Source organism: Microtus ochrogaster, linkage group LG4, assembly GCF_000317375.1.
Source record: "Microtus ochrogaster isolate Prairie Vole_2 linkage group LG4, MicOch1.0, whole genome shotgun sequence".
NCBI classification, from domain to species: domain Eukaryota; kingdom Metazoa; phylum Chordata; class Mammalia; order Rodentia; family Cricetidae; genus Microtus; species Microtus ochrogaster.
Genome location: NC_022030.1, coordinates 34,805,878 through 34,823,540, shown reverse-complemented (window position 1 = coordinate 34,823,540; position 17,663 = coordinate 34,805,878). Strand labels below are relative to the sequence as shown.

At 44.7% G+C, this 17,663-nt stretch overlaps 1 protein-coding gene across 4 annotated transcripts in view; it reads right to left on the bottom strand.

The window, feature by feature from the left end:
- Positions 1-17,663, bottom strand: part of Thap4 (THAP domain containing 4) — a 43,316-nt gene that overhangs the window by 14,415 nt on the left and 11,238 nt on the right. For 3 of the 4 annotated variants that reach the window (XM_005361368.3, XM_026786163.1, XM_026786164.1), the window contains exon 3: positions 2,722-2,881. In XM_005361368.3, the coding sequence (XP_005361425.1) occupies positions 2,722-2,881 (160 nt within the window). Of the gene's footprint in view, positions 1-2,721; positions 2,882-10,033; positions 10,120-17,663 lie in introns of those variants that run through there. The other variant, XM_005361369.3, reaches the window with a different exon arrangement.

Genomic DNA, 17,663 nt, shown 5'->3' with positions numbered 1-17,663 from the left:
AATCTAATAATATGGAGTATCAGGTCTTTTAAGCTTGTGTATTTCAGTTTTCAGTCTTAGGCACTGCTATAAACACTATAGATAATTAAAGTAGAATCCTACCTTATCAGAACTTTTCTCTCTGAAATTTTTTCTTTTTCTTTTTTCTTTTTTTTGAGACAGGGTCGAATTGTACAGCCTTTGTTCGCCCAGAACTTATTATGTAGAACATGCTGACCTTGAACTTAAAGATCTACCTGTCTCTACCTCCCCAATGCCAGGGTTAAATAGAATTCCCTATGGCAGAAATGGAATAGGCATTGAATTAGGGTCCAATTTCTAATTAACCTTTGTTGCATATTCATACCGACAGAGTACACATGTCTATAACTGCCTCCAGCAGTTAGGAGGCAAAAGCAAGACGCCAGCATGGTCTACACTGTTATACCCTGACACGAAAAGACTGGGCTGGGCTGTGAATGCCATGCAGTATAGAGACTGCTCATGCACAAGGCCTAGTGGGGAAGAGAGGGAAAGAGAGAGGAAGAAAGAAGAGAGAAGAAAGGAAGAGGGAAGGACGAAGGGAGGGAGGGAAAAGAGGAAAGAAAGAAGGAAAGGAGAAGTAAGGCGCGAGCCTGCTTCTTACTATCTGGGTCCATTATTTGCCTGTTTTCTTTATGGAGGCCCAAAAATGTGAGTCTACTTCCAGCTTGTCTGAAGGTCAGAGTTCAGCCTGTTCAGAGTTGTTGACAACTGTTACACACCCTGACCTAAGGTGTGGTTACTCGGTATTTTGGACATTAAGGTGGCCCACACAGGTAGATCCACTCCACCCTGACCAATGGTCAGGAAATTCAAGCATACTTTCTGCTCCTTCTTTTGAGACAGGGGTTTGACTTGGAAGAGGCTGTCTTCAGGGCTCTCGGTCTAGGGTGGGTTCACTACCTAAACAACAAAAGGACTTGATGTCTCAAAGTATTAAAGCAAGTAACTGTTCGAGTTGTCTTTTGTATCATGTTAAAGCAGTCTTTTGCCTTCTCTCCCCATTGTATTGGGGTAGAAAACTGTTGGAAACTTAAATGCAGGTGGATTTCAGTACTCCCTGGAACTCCCTCCCAGGACTACCCTATGTTTCTGGAACTCCCTCCCAGGACTATACTGTCTCTGCTTTATTATTTTCACTTTTGCTTTTGTACTCTTCACTAATTTTCTGATCCCTATGGCCCTACCCTGGTCAGGGGTATTTTTGTAGAAGCTGGTCTCCAACATTTCTTCTGGTGCTGGAACTTAACCCAGGGCCTCCCACATTCTGGGCAAGTCTCCCATGCGTTATAGCCTCAACTACCTTTTAAATTTATTATTATTATTATTATTATTATTATTAATTTTATGTGTATAGGTGTTTTACCTGCATATATGTCTATGTACCACATAAGTGCCCGGTGCCTTGCAAGGCCAGAAGAGGGCAACAGATCCCCTGAAACTGTAGTTATAGATGGTTGTTAGCCACCTTTTAGGTGCCAGAAATCAAACCTAGGACCAAGGTCCTCCAGAAAAGCAGGAGGAGCTCTTAACTGCTAAACCATCTCTCCAGTCCCATACCTAGCTCTGTTTACTTTTTAAATTTTGAGACAATCTTGCTACATAGCCCTTGATCTTGTGATCCTCCTGCCTCTGTCACCCAATTGCTGGAATTATAGGCATTAACTACTTGGCTGTTCTAGACTATTTTGAGATTTATTTACATTTTTAAAGATGATTTGGTTTTCCCTCATGGGTATGTGTTGTATGCCATGTGTGTGGAGGCACCTGTGGATACCAGAGGCTGGAGATCCCCTGGAGTTAGAGAGACAGGTAGTTTAGTTTTAAGCTTAAGTTCTAAGAATTGAACTTGAGTCCTTTGGGAAGAGAAATATGCAATCTTAAAATGTAAGCCACCTCTCCAGCCCAAGATTTATTTTTTATTTTATATGTTTGGGTATCTGTCTGCATGGATGACTGTATACCGGGCATGTGCAGTATCCATGAACCAGAAAAGAACATCAAATCCCCTGAAATAGACAGCTGCAATCTGTCATGTGGGTGCTGGGAATTGAACCTCTGAAATGGACTGAACTTAGGTCGTCAGGCTTGGAGGCTCAAGTTCCACCACCCACTGACCCACCTTGACAGTCCCTAATTTAGCTTCTTAAAAGAGAACTGCAGAGTGGAGACTGAAGCAGAAATGGAATTTTCGTGATGTGCTGGAAACAAATCCTGGGCTTGTACGTACGACAAAATCACTCCACCACTGAGGTATGTCCCTACTCTAAACTTGCTAAACACTATAACTATGGTGATTATATTTCAGCTACCCTTAAAAGCAACACTATTTCCTATTCAGAACCATAAACTTTCTTGTACACCTCATTTAGTACAGGGTAAAAGTAAAAGAAAGCCACATCCTCTTATTCAGCAACACTACAGTGACTGATTTCCATACGAGTTAGACTGACACTAGAGATTAAATATGCTTGTCTGCTTAGATTAACAAACTTGTAAACTTGTCATCTTAAAGAATATCGAGGAGCAAGAAAGGACCACTTTCATCATCAACCCGTGCCTCAGCTGCCAGGCTCTGGGAGAGAAATTTCTAAAGCACAGCTACAGTGCTTTGGCATCTTCCTTCCTGGCATGTCTCTGACATGTCTGGAGTTATCTGAAGGCCTAGGCAGGCCATCAGCCAGGTAGGGAGGGACTTACGAGAAGTTGAGCATAGGCTGGCCCACATGGGAGATGTGCACCTCCTCCAGGTACTGGAAGGGCTGCAGTGTAGGAAAGGTACCAACTCCTGGCGGGTCTGACAGCCAGGTACCCAGCATCCAGGACAGCGGCTCCACCACTGGGTTCATCTTGGGAGGCTCTGAAAATGAAGGATGGAACAGTAAATGACGTACTTTTGCCAGATCAGCCACACAACCCTCAAATGCCCTGTGGTGAGATCCTCTGGAACCTCTGCAGTGCCGAGTCTGGGGTAGTGTGGGGAATGAAGAAAGGAAAGCCGGAGTGCCCTCCTCTAACCCCTGGAGTCCTGGGATTGGGATATACTAGGTGGGCTCCAGAATCAGAGGTGAAAAGCAACAGGCAGGAGAGGCCAGAACTGGAAACTGATAGCTTTCAAGAATATTTCACTCTCTTTTTATTCAGCTGTGCCTTCTTCACATCCACGGAGCTCAACTGTCTCCTAAGTGTGACGGTGGCGCATGGGATCTCTGAGGAGCTGGAAGCAGGGATGAGGTACACTGGAGCAGGCTGCTCTGGGAAGCACTTGTGAGGACAGGGGCTGAGGCTGCTTAGCAGGTGCTTTCTGTGGTTAAGTCTCCTGACCCTAAATCAATACTGCTCTCACCCCAACTCTGCGGAGGTTGTGGTGAGACGGATAAGGACCTCCGGCCCGATTCCCACGTGTGGCCAGGATATCTGGTACCCTTCTAAGACTTAAATGTAAGCACTGAATCCGGACTTTGGAAAGCAACTCGGAGGACAAGCAGAATGAGATGGACAAGCTCAGCAGTCTAGCGTCTGACATACACCCACTTCAAGAATCAGCGACTCACCATGTGTTCCAGGACAGCCTTGGGAACTACTTTAGTTTCGGTATGACATAACTCTGAACTCAAAGAGTCGGAAAGAAGAACCAGAAAGGAAAAGCCCTTTAAAGGTAGAGAGTTGTCTCCTACCATGTGGGTTCCAGGAGTTGAACTCCGTTCATCAGACCTGGCAGCAAGTGCTTTCACCCACTGAGCCATCTGGACAGTCCTTAAAAATGTCTTTACTGCATTAGAGAAATGGTCTAGCTGTTAAGAGCACTTATTGCCCTGGTGGAGAACCAGAGCTCAATTCCCAGCACTGTAAGGCCATCCATAATTCCAGTTCTGGGAGACCTGATGCCATCTTTTTTACCTGTCCATGCACCAAGGACCCACTGGGTATACACACATACATGCAGGTAAAAACATTTTACATAAAATATATAAATGTCACACAAAATTTTAATTTATTATTTTTATTTACATTTATGTTTGTGTGTCTATGTGAATGCAACGGGTCAAATTTTGGACATCTTCACTAGATCACAGGCAGACCAAGCTCCCATCTACCCCCTTTTACTTAGGGTGCTGAGTTAGCTCCACATCTCAACTGAAGCCTCTACCCAACAGGCAGGGGCCAGCTGAAAAACACTCTAGTGAGGCTTATGACCTCAAGCTGTTCCAATTAAGGGCATAAGAGAACTGTCACGATGAGCAAGCAGGACAGTCTGCTGCCTAACTCGCTGTCATGATCTTTAACATAACACCTGAGCCCTTCGGTGGGGACAACACAGGCGCTTTGACAGAGGGGGCCCTCTGCAGGAGTCAGATGAGCCTGGCAGCATCCAAACCATAGAGGGCTGTGTATGGAGAAGTGCGGCTGAGTACCTATGTTTCAGAGTGTCTCTGTGGGAAGCCATGACGGACATGTGACATCCTGTACAGTCTGCCGAGGAAACAGCAGTTCTCCCTTATAGCTCTTCCCACATACCTACTAGAAAGCACACACAAAAGCAAGCCCTGTCAGTGAGTTGCCTATAAGCATGCCTGTGTGTCATGCATGATTAGCATGTCTATCCTATGATGTGTGCTCCGTGAGCACCTGTGCCCACAGTCAGCAGTCTTCTCCTTCTTTCCCCTTCTACTTTGCTCCCCCCCCCCCCAGGTATGAGCCTGCAGTCGGGATAAGGATGGTCTATGTCTGCCCCCTAGGGTGGGAGGCTGGCAACAACAGGCAGTGCAGTCTTCTGACAGGACATATTCAGGACAGGGCCAAGATATGTATGTAACCCATAAAAACACCTTGGCTTCCTCAGGGAGGGGTCAAGAACCCTCTCAGGAGGCAGAGCTAGAATCAGGCCCCGCACTAATGTTCATGACCCACACCTGGCTCTAGACACATACACCAGCTGCAGACCCAGATGCCCCTTCTGAGAACCAACTATGTCTGTTCCTATCCCCAGTGTCCTCTGCTGCCCCTCACTTTTGCCCAGCACTGCCTTTATTTTAGACCACCCTAATGTGGAATAATCCTTCTGTAACTAATTTACACTGCTTGGTTTAATAAAGAAGCTGACTGGCCAACAATTGGACAGGATAAGGTTAGGTGGGAAAATCTGACTAAGGGCACTGGGAAGAAGGGAGAAGTCAGAGGAGTTGCCAGTGAGACACAGAGAGAGGTGCAAGATGAAAGAGAGGTAATACCATGTGGTAGAATGTAGATTAATATATGGGTTAACTTAAGTTGTAAGAGCTAGTTAGCAATGAGCCTGAGCTATCAGCCAAGCATTGATAATTAATAATATTGAGCCTCCATGTCAGTTATTTGGGAACTGGTGGGTGGGAAAGAAAAGTCAGCCTATACCCCTCTATTAGGAGTCACTCAGCTCCTCCCTCCTGGAGTTCTTTCCTCCAGCAGAAACAAGCTCGGACCCCCTGAAACTCTGGTTTCACACTGCTTCCAAGAAGGATGGCCCTCAAATGTCAGGTGAGAGACACAGACCAGGAGAAGGAGGACAGAAAGACAGAATAAACTAAGGCAGGAGAGACTGATCCCGCTGTTTCTTCCCTCCAATCTGTCCGAGGATCTTGCTGGGATGCAGAAAGTAAGTCAGCATCATTGCTGCCTCTTCCAGGAATGAACATGATTTAAAAAGGTAAGAGTGCTCACTGCTAAGCACGACAAGCTGAGTTGGATCCCTAGAACCCCTACAGTGGAAGGAGAGAACCAACTCCCCTAAGTGGGTACTGGGTCTGAACTCAGATTCTCTGGAAGAGCAGTAAGCACTTCTAGCTGCTGAATCATCTCCTCAGTCTCACTATGTGACTCAGGCTGACCATGAGTTCCTCCTGCTCAGCTTCCAGAGAACCTGGATCACAGGGATGAGTTACTATACCCCTAAAATCCTGAGCAAGGCTATTGCTTCTGCAAGACAACTCTTCATTAAATCCAAAAGACTAAACCGTGAGATGTGAGTAAGCCTATTTGGGAAAACCCCAAAGCAGTCTAATTAGAAAATGTTCTTCATAGTATCTATCAGGCATTTGAACTCTTGGGCCCCAGTTACTGGTGTTGCTGTCTGAGGAGGTTGAGAAGGTATGATCTTGCTGGAAGAAGTACGTGACTGGGGGCAGGCTAAGAGTTAAAACTCAAGGCCACTTCCAGTATGCTCTGCTTTGTGCTTATGGTTGAGGATGTGAGCTCTCAGCTTCCTGCTCTGGCCACAATACCTGCCACCTCCTGCCATGAAAGTCTGCTATCCCTCTGGAACCATAAGCCCAAAGAAACTCTATCTTCTCTAAGTGCTGTAGTCAGAGTGTTTTATCACAGCAATGGAAAATAACTATACCCAACCAGCAGCCACAAGGGTGTCAAAGTGAAGCTATGGAAGCACAGCAAATGGAGCACAGCTCCTTCATGGGAAGACATGCTGGTGTTTCCCAGCACAGATATGGGCAGAGTGCTAGCCCAAAGTCCAAACTATGGGACCTGATGATGTAGATTAAAAAAAAAAAACAATAAAGTTTTAAAAAGGTGACAATGGAGCAGGGCCCAGCAACAGCTCTAGCCCAGGCACAGGGCCTACAGAAATGAAGCACCCTCCAAAGTCAGCCCTAACTATGCGCTACAGCCAACAGCACAACTCACATCCAACGCCTGCTGAGAGACATGCAGCACAGCATGCCTGGACAGCGAACATTATTCAATCACAAAAGCAAACGGGTTACCAACTGTACAGCACAGGAAAGCCTGGGCGACAGAAGCAGACTCAAGAGCAGGTTTTACCTGGTTCCACTCTTATGCAATGTCCAGGGCTCCCATTACACAGAGGGAAAGCAAGCCAGTGTTTCTCCACAGCAGAAGACAGGGCCAACTGACAAGACCACAAGGAAAGAACATGGGTGTAAGTATCTTGTCGCTATCCTCAGCTGCCAGTGTCCTATGCTCGCTACAGACCTGAGGGGCCAGCTCTGTAGCACCAGAGAAGTGGTTGTTCAGACACATCCACAGGCTTCCCAAAACTCAGTTCAGAAAAGTAATTTCTAGTATTCCAGAACTTTAAAATGACTGGGCACTTAGTGAAATGACGGTGTTTTAAAAAAATGACACCAAATAAAATAATTATTAAAATTAGTTATACCGAGCCAGGCAGTGGTGGCAGACTCCTTTAATTCCAGCACTCGGGAGGCAGAGGCAGGTGTATCTCTGTGAGTTCGAGGCCAGTCTGGTCTACAGAGTGAGTTCCAAAGCTACAGGAGAAACCCTGTCCCAAAAAACCAAAACAACAACAGCAACAAAATTAGTTACACTAGTTTCCTTTTACCTTCTTAAAGTTATCAAGAAGTTCAAGTGACAGGCACTGGTGGTGTAAATCTTTATTTAATCCTAGCACTTGGGAAGCAGAGGCAGACTATTTCTGAGTTTGAGGCCAGTCTGGTCTATAAAGTACAACCAACCAGGGCTACATGGAGAAACCTTGTCTCGAAAAAACAGAAAAAAAAAAAAAAGTTAAGTTAGGGGCTGGAGAGATGGCTCAGTGGAGACCTGTATGAGCCAACAGCCCAGAGTCTGCTGTCGGGCTGGGACATAGCTCCACTGCTGCAACATTCTAAGTTCAGTATTTCAGTAAATCCAGAAATACTGATCTTGAAGAAAACAACTCGCTTTCTAAAGATGTGTTCAAATGTAGCAGCTGGTGGTATGAGTCACAGATGCTTGTCCTGGCTGCCTGGTCTACTAGTTAGTCACAGCATTGCTGGGTGTGGTATCCGAAAGCCTAAGGGCTGGTAGCTCTAGCTGCTCCACCTACGTGTTTGTACCACTGTGCTATCCCTATCGCTCCTCCTTTATCTAACTTTCCTCTTCTGGGTAGGACTGAAAAGCCCCTGGCTACTCTGGACCAGTCTGGAGAGCTCAGTTAGTTACATCTCAGAACAGGGCTCATGCTGCTCAGAGTCATCCTGGGAACAGGTTCCAGGAAGCAGCCAGTGCTACAGGAGCGTTCCCACTGAGGAAGTATTCAGTTACTAGCACAACAAACAAGACCCTGACATGAAATACCTGTGAGAAGAGCTAAGTGGGCACGGTAAAGTATCTGTTAACCCAGGGCAGGAAATATACCTCTGCAAAGCTTGGCCAGGTTGAACCAGGCCCTCAGAGCTAGAAGGTTTTCATCTCTAGTGTCCGCTTCCCCTCTTCCAACACTGCTCAGGAGCAGAGTCTATTCTGAATGCTTTCCTAGAGGACCTAGGTTAGCCTCCAGCACCTACACGGTGACTCAGAACTGTCTGCAACTCCAGTCCCAGGGGGTGCTCTTTCCTGGGCTCTGCAGGCACTGCACGCTTGTGTTGCACACATACATGCAGGCAAAATACCCATACCACATAAAAGAAAACGAGGTGGAGACAACTTAGGAAGCACTCTAGAAAGTGGGGAAAAAAAGGGACAAACAGGAAAAGCCCACAGAAAGGGAGGCTGCGGAGAAGCTGGAAATGTGAAACATCTTGTACTATAAGGAAGAAAAAGGAACAAGGATGTTAACGAAGTCTGAGGGGCTGAATGGCAGAGTCTAGGTAGTGGTGGAGAGCAGGGCTCCCAGGGGGCACACAAGTTGCCATTTGGGCCTGTGGGTCTGAGGTAGGGCTTAGCTGTGACTGCTGTCCTGGGCGCAAGAGCAGGTTGCAGATGTCCTTTTCAGTAGCATTGTAGCTTGTTCCTTCTGTGCTAAGGGCTATCAGCACAGCCAGCTTCTGGTAGAGGTCTTTCTAATCAGAGTTCTGGGGACCTGGACAGGGCAACGATTAATAAGGGATGAGGCTGGCAGAATTATCAGACCCAGAAGCAGAAAACGCACTGGATACCACATGGTAAAGAAAGTGGAGGAGGTGGGGAGGTTACAAAGGAAAGGAAGGGGATGGGCAGGAGAGCAGAGCAAAGATGCGTAGGTGACAAAGGCCAAGATCATAGCAGCCTCAGGCCGGCTATACTTGCCAGAGTGGCCTGCTCAGCAGACTGGCACCCCGGCATGGATTGAGCATCTAACAAAAAGAAGGCAGAAGAGACTGCTGGGTGCTCTAGCTTGTGCCTTGCCCAAGTTCTGGCTAAAGCCCACTGAGCAGTGCCTGTGAATCAAATGGGACTTGGGAAAATGCGCCGCAGGCTATGGCAGCCACTTTATAAACTCAAGTTCAGCAGGTGCTTCTGGAGGAAGAACTGCACACCTAGGCACCACCAATCCTGTGGCGAGCAAGGTTCATGAGCTGGTCTGTGACACTTGGCAAGTGAAGGGAAACACAGGACCACGAGATTCTCTGATGATGAGTAGGAAATACATAACTGGAAATGAAGGGCATACCACCTTGTCTACACATCAGGATGTTCAGAGTGCCAAGGTTCATGACCCACAAGTGCAGCGTAGAACAGAGCCTGAAAAGCACATGTCATCACTGAGCACTGGCTCTGCCCTCCCAGCTCGCTGCCCTTTATTAAAAGATGCCAATTTGGACAAGGGCACTAAACAATCAATGCTCCCACCCTGGCAGTACACCTGGACTACACTGGATGGGCTGGTTTGTTCTCTCTGATCTTTCCCCTATCCCAGAATTCCTGTCTGGAAACTGCTGCCAGCCCTGGCCACTCTCCTTACTTTCACTGAAGTGTGGAGCAGCGGGTGAAGACAATCAAATTACTCTACAGCCCAAACATCCAGTTACGGAGCCTGCATGTGTTGAAATCCATCAAACTACAGCCTCAAGAACTTTGTGTTTTACTGTATATAAATTCAACTTCATTAGGAAAATAAAAACAAAACAAAAAGTATAAGAACCTAGCCTATTTGTAGTTGTCAATCTCTTTTAAAAAACTAGACAGGTTTTTCTATGAATTTTCTTTTGATTTAATTTTTCTTTTATTAAAATCTTAAACTGCAAAAATAAAATTTAAATTTTCTATAAATAAGTGGCCTAAACATTGAAAGCAGGCTTACCCATCCCTAAGTTTTCTGAACTCCGACACACTCCGTCAAGGTTCCTCAAGGTTATTTTCTGCCAATTGCCGGGAAATGTGAGCACCTGGCTGTTATGGCATTGCAGGAAATGAATGCCAATCCTAAGAGAGCATTCTGGGAATTGTAGTCTATAAAAAACCGAGTCTCAGAAGAATGTGGAAGACAAAGACAGCCTGAGAGACAGCAGCATTTTAGAGCCAACAGAGCTCTGGAAATAGCTGCATCTTAAGAGTCAGGATCAGGCCAGAGAGTTAACTGTCCCATGCAGAGTAAGGAGTAAGGATCCCACTCTGTTGTTTTCACTGACTGGCTGAGGGGACCAACTCACTAAATCGGACAACACAGTAGGGCAGGCATAGACAGACGCTGTTTCTTCAGGAACGTTCTGCCAGGAGCTTAGGCTCTTAACATACTTTTCTGTCCTCAAGAATGCTGTTCTGCTTAGCTTAGCTTTAAGCATGAGGGTTTTCAGTCTGTGACAAGACATTGGTGGATATTATTTGCTGGGACCTGAGGACAAAGTCCTTCATGATCCTTACCCTCACATCACTGCTTTGTTAGCAATAACAGTGTTTCCTGCTGTGGCAAGCAGAGAAAATGACACTAATCATACAGTACTACAAAGTTAAAAACAAAACAAAACAGCAGAGGCCAGTAGCACGGAGCTGGATAAAGGGAAGCATTCCCGCAGGAGGTGCGGGGTCTGGGTCCCACTAGCATCAAGACACAGCAAGGTCCAATCGATCATTCACAACAGAAAGGGGCACACACAGAAACAGGAAAAGCAGAGGTGACGAATGGAAAACAGAACAAACACTGCTCCCGAATTCATAAAACATAAACCAGGCTTGCAAAGATTATGTTTGATTATCTAGTTAATCTTCTGAGCACTATTAGGATGACAGACTCTGATAAATGGTTACTTTTTTGGTTTTGTTTTTTTGTCAACTTGAGACAAGTGCAAGTTATCTGGAAAGAGAAACCTCAGCTGAGAAAATCACCATCAGAATGCCTGTAGGTAAGTCTGTATGGTATTCAAAATAAACCTCTTCCTCTCCAAGTAACTTTTGGCTATGGTGTTTTGTTACAGCAGTAGAAAGCTGGTTAAGACCACCAGCAAGTTATTAAAGTTAGTAGCTTGCTCAATATTAGCAATGAATAACCAAATTTAACAGCGATGTGGGGTTTCTAGTTTCAACTAGGAGAGGTAAATGGCTGTAGTATGGTGGCATAGACCTGTATCACAACACTAGGAAGATAAAGGCAAGCAGATGGCCAGAGTCCAGTCTGAGCTACACACTAGGAGCAATAGACCAGTCAGGATTACATCTGTTTAGAATGAGAGAGGGGAGGGAGGAGGGGCAGGGGCTGGTGGATCGTTTATGAGTTCAAGGCCAACCTGGTCTATGGAGTGACTTCCAGGACAGTCTATGTAGAGTAACCACATTTCAAAAACAAAACAAAAAACAAAAAAACTCCACAAAACAAACAACAACAAAACGCCTGAGAGACAGAAAGGAAGAATGCTGTGGAATAATCCTGCACACTGTGAATACTATATATTCCTCTCACTGGTTAATAAAGAAGCTGACTGGCCGATAGTAAAGCAGGATACAGTCAGGCAGGACAATCAAACTGAGGATACTGGGATGAAGAGCGGCGGAGTGAGAGAGCTGCTGGTAGACACAGAGAGAGCAAAATGGGCATGTCGTACTGAAAAAAGGCACCAAGGCACGTCGCAAAGCACAGGTAAGAAATATGGGTTGAGTGTAAACATTAGCTAGAAACAGGCCTGAGCTACCAACTAATCATCTGTAATTAATATTGAGTCTCTGTGTCAGTTATTTGGGAAGCAGCTGTAGTATAGAAAAACTCCACCTACAGAAGACAGAGAAAAAGAGAAGGGGGAGTGGAGAAGAAAAACAGTGATCATATTTCCACCTTACAAGAAATAGAGAAGAAACTAGACAAGCTAACCCGACAGGAACCAAGCCCACTGACAGTTCTCTAATACGGAATCACAGCCCAGTCCGTGTTTCTAGGTAGAAACTACAGGAGAGCTAGGCGGTGGGGGAGAACGCCTTTATTCCCAGCAAAGGGGAGGCAGAGGCAGGTGGATCTCTGAGTTCAATGTCAGCCTGGTCTACAAGAGTGAGTTTTAGGACGGTCAGGGATACACAGAGAAAACCTGTCTTTAAAACCCAAATAAATAAATAAGAAAGTGAAGAAGAAGAGGAGGAAGAGGAGGAAGAGGAGGAGGAGGAGGAGGAGGAGGAGGAAGAGGAAGAGGAAGAGGAAGAGGAAGAAGAAGAAGAAGAAGAAGAAGAAGAAGAAGAAGAAGAAGAGGAAGAGGAAGAGGAAGAGGAAGAGGAAGAGGAAGAGGAAGAAGAAGAAGAAGAAGAAGAAGAAGAAGAAGAAGAAGAAGAAGAAGAAGAAGAAGAAGAAGAAAACAACTACAGGCGATACTGGTTGGCAGGAACTTCAAGGGACTTATATGAACTGTAGGTGGAGGGGCAGGTCCAAGAGACTGCTAAGGGCTTCAGTCCTGAATTCCTTATCTGTATTTTCAAGGAAGCTTACCCATACTGTCTCCAGGAAACCTACTAGGTTCACAGTATGAAAGGTACAGGAAAAAACATCACTTCATGTCTCTGATAGGGTGGCTATCATAAAAGGAACTGAGCTTTCTCCCAAATGAGAGTTACTACGCAAAGTCTGGGGCTTTACCTAGAGAAAAACACTCCTTTTATGCTCCCAGCCCTTCTATTTTACCCAAGGGGTTTTGGTGGCAGACTGTATAGCGTGAATCCACATACTATAAGGACTCAGACCTCTTCCCCCATTCTTTCTCCAGTCCTGGCATTCTCCATACACTGATTGGAAAGAAGCAAAACATGCGCCTGACATATTTGCACCTGCTATTCCCCTTCCTGACAGACTTCTACAGGTAGCCAGGGTCTCACTTCTCCAGGACAATGAGTCCCCCTTTCCCTTACAGCTGGTTTGTGGCCTGACCAAGCAGATGGAGGGATAGCACATTTCATCTCCGAGGACTGGAAGGTCATCTCTTCACTTGGGATGTTAGGAGTCAGTGCAGTGAAGCTGAGTCTCACCGACATGTGGGAAGAAGGTCCAATATACTCAAGGGCGCTTCCAGGGCAAACCCTGCCCCTCCAAGAGGAGTTACTATAGGCCTTCTGTCCTCTGTCTCCTCTGACTCACTACCAGAATAGAATTTCAAACACTAGCTAAGTTTGACTCTCAGAATCTCAAAAAGGAAAAACAAAACAAAATTAACTTTATTTTCCTCTGTAACAAAACTTGGCCTTTAAATCCACTCCTAGACCAAGAATGCTGGCCACTTAATGGTATTCTTCAACTAGATCTTTTGCCATGGTTAGGACTCAGATTCTTTATATCCAAGCCTTCACGGCCTTGTTAAAAGTCTCTAAGAATAAAAGGTTAACTTAGCACTATAAAAACAATGCCTTGCCTGGTGGCGGCGGCACATGCCTTTAATCCCAGTACTCGGGAGGTAGAGGCAGGCAGATCTCTGTGAGTTCGAGGCCAGCCTGGTGTACAAGAGCTAGTTCCAGTATAGGTTCCAAAGTGGCAGAGAAACCCTGTCTCGAAAAACAAAAAACAACAAAAACAACAACAACAACAACAAAAAACAATGCCTTGCAGGGTGGTGGTAGCATATGCCTTCAATCCCAGCATTGGGGTGGCAGAAGCAGGTGGATCTCAAGCAGGCAGCTCTCGGTAAGTTCAAAGCCAGCCTGGTCTATACAGCAAGTTTTAGGACAGCCAGGGCTACACAGAAAAATCCTGTCTTGAGAAACAAAAACAAACAAACAAAAAGGCACCAGATAACTTAGGCTAGATATTAAAAAATTTTAGCCAGTAACAGTTTATTCACTAACACCTTCTAGCAAGATCTCTTTGGTTAAAAAAAAAAACAAAAAAGTGATCAGATGTGGTCTGTGTCCATTATATATATATATATATATATACATATATATGTATATGCATATATATGTGTGTCTGTGTACATTATATCAGAGATTTTATAAACAAAAGTATAACATAAAGAAACAAGTGTGGAAAGAGAAAAGGTTATATGTTCAGAAACACATTTCTGATAAAAAGTTGTTTTGATTTAAAAAATATTTTGTGGGGCCATTGAGATGGTTTAGTGAGTAAAGGGGCTGCTACCAAGCCTGATGATCTGAGTTCAATCCCTGAGACCCACATGGTAAAGATCTGATTCCTACAAGTTGTCCTTAGACCTCCACATGCGCACTGTTGTGCTTTTATGCACACACACTCACAATTTACAATTAAATGTAATAAAACAACTTTTAAAAGAGCAATCTTGTGGTCTGGAGAGATGGCCCAGAGGTTAAGAACACTGGCTGTACTTCCAGAGGTCCTGAGTTCAATTCCTGGCAACCACATGTGGCTCACAACCATCTATAATTAGATCTGGTGCCATCTTCTGGCATGCAGGCAGACATGCAGATAGAACACTGTATACATAATAAACAAATAAAAATCTAAAAAGAGCCAGCTTGTGCTGTCTTATACAGCTGCTAACTCGTGTCAGAGAAGACAAGTGGTACTGTAAGATTTCCTACCAACAAGACAGTGCTGCCCTCTTCTTACTCAAATAAGACCCTCACAAACAGCCCAGGAGACTTCCCTTAACTGCTCTAAAAGTAGCCATTTCCCCTCAGGGAGCTATTCCTTCTGAGAATTCATGCACGGTGTTTCTGTCCATAGTATGTTCTTTAGGTAATCAATTCTGGTCTGGTAAAACTTTTATTTATCCCTATTCCTTGGGCTCATCACTTCTAGCACAACACCTAACAGCACCAAAACCTGAAACAAGACAAGGACTTCAGAAATGGGCCACGGAGTGAAAGTACTGGCTACCAAGCCTGGCAAAGGAGCTTGATCCCTGGGACCACCTGGCCCCTGTATGTTGTCCTCTGACTTACTTCCACATGTGTGTGACATGTTATATACAATATAAAAATAAATAACTTAAAAATGTTTGCAATTCTGAAGCCAGTAAAATTGTTCTTCAGAGGCAAGGACTCCTTTTCAAGTAAAAACTGAGGAAATGTATTCCAAATAGACCTTTAGGCCGGAAACTCCAATCCAAATCCAGAGCAAGAACATCAAGCATACGTGAAAAAAGACAAAGTCTCTCTTCTCTTTTGGCCTATAATTTTCTTCATCTTTCTTCTTTTTTGAGATAAGGTCTTACTACGTAGTTCAAATTGACTTTGAACTTGTATATTTTTGCTTCATACTTCAGAGGCTCAGGCAGAATTTCAAGTTCAAGGTTAGTGTGAACTGCATAGGAAGAGCAAGAAAAACAAGATGTGTCATGCTAACACTTTGTGGGGATGGAGGATGCATTTAATCTCAGCACTTAGGGGACAGAGGCAAGCGGATCTGAGTTCGGGGCCAGGCATAAGGGGGCATTACATAATAGAAGTCTCAGAAGTGAAGGGGCCAGTCTTTAAGCCGAGTCCTTCACACATGAGACGAACACAAGAGAGAACTGCGGCAGAAGCAGGCAGCAGTGACCTCTGCCACAAAAGAGCAGATCCAACGGGGTAAAAATCAGTGATTCGGGGCCATAACTGACATCTTAAGACTGCTCTATCCAACAACAAATTACAAGTTGTTCTCAAGTTCACACAGAATAGCAACCAAAAAAGATGACCTCCTGGGCCATCAAACAACAAACTTAAATATCAGCAAGACTAGAGGTGCGTGCAGGGCCTCACTGTCCTCCCCTGTAAGCCCTTCTCACCACCTCCTCCTATTTGCCAGCCCTGTTCTGTGAACTTCTTCAGGGGCCTCCTTACAAAGGCAAGGGTGGTTAGCTCAGCCCCACCCCCACCTCAGGGCAGCTTTCACTTCCACCCCTCCAATCACTTGGTTGGTTCCTGTGGTGACCTCCCTGACCTGTCGAGGACAGATTACTGGACAGATTACGTTAGCACAAAAGCAGGTGTGACTGACAGGACTCCCCAACACACAATCCCGAAGGAGCAGAGTTTTAGGAGCTCTGTGCCTGGATATTTCTTATTGTATCACAATGACATGTACAGATGGGGAGAAGCTTTCTCTAAGCTCAGGTCTAATACAAAGATGCTGCTTATGGTCACTGCTTTTTAGTGTCATTTTGGAAGTCCCAGCTAGAACAGAAGAAAAGGAAATACAGAGTTAAGAAACAGAGATAAAAACACAGATTTTGGAAGCGAAAATACAAGTGTCCTTGTCCATCAATTATGACTGTAAGAAACTTAAAGACTGTACAAAAAACTTCTGGGACTAAAGTGTAATTATAGCAAGCACTATACAGTGTTAATGTATAAAAATTATTCACTTTTCTATATAAACAACTGGAATTTTATGATTAAACCTATAATAAAATTCTCATTTGTGTTAAAAAGGGACTATTTAGGTACAAATCTAATGAAATATTTATGTATGCATTTTAAACATTAATTATTAGTGTGTATATACGTGCATGTCTGTGAGCACCCATGTGCCACGGTATGCATCTGGAAGTCAGAGGATACTTGCAGAAATCTGTTTTCACCTTTCCACCTTGTGGGGTCTAAGGACGAAAGCCAGGTCATTAGCTTGGGCAACAAGGACCTTTACCTGTACAGATATCATAACTTTCATGAAAATATGTTTAAAATTTGAGGAAACGTACCAACCTAGGTAAGTGATACCATAAACTCTAAATAATGCAGAATTTTATGGAGAACCATATTGTTAGCTTGTCAGTTCTTTCCAACTTGCTCTACAGATGTAGCGCTGGGCCACCAGATATTCTAGGAACAGTGACAGAACGGTTCTAAAGAGCCTGTGGGAAGGTAAAGGAATCTGAAACAGTCAACACCACACTAAAGTAAAGCTGGTGAAGCAGTCCACGTCCAGTCTCACTACAGTGCTTACTATAGTGCTCCTGCGGTGGAAAAGTTATCTCAGAATGGACCGCAGACCCAAATGTAAAAATACAAAGCTATAAAACTCCTGGAGGAAACAGAGAAAATCTAGGTAACCTTGATTCGGTAAGAGCTGTTAGGAGTAATAACAAAAGCATGACCCACATAAGCTGGTAAGAGAGAATGAGCAGGACGCAGCAGCCCACTCAGCTTAGCTAAGGAAGAACTCCTTTCTGACGGAAAAACAGAAAATAACACAAAGAAATAAAATCCAAAATGAAATTAAATAAAAACCAAAGTAACAGTTCCGAGAACCTGTCCTTTTCATGGGATCTTCTAAGTTCCGAGGGTGGCTTCAAATGCAAGGCAGCGTCCAGCATCAGCATGACCTACACTAGCTGCACTTAGTCCTACCTTTGATTAGCCCTTCCATACTTGCAAATCAGTACACAGACATGTAGTAGTACAGATCTGACCCTGATTGCCAGAGAGAGGGGATGAAACAGCCCTTAGCAAACATCTACCGAAGTAATGGGTCTGGAGACAAAGAGCCTGGCCAAGCCAGAAGGGTAGAATTCCTAAATTTCCAGTCCACCATCTCATACATATTTCTGAGACAAAACAAAACAAAA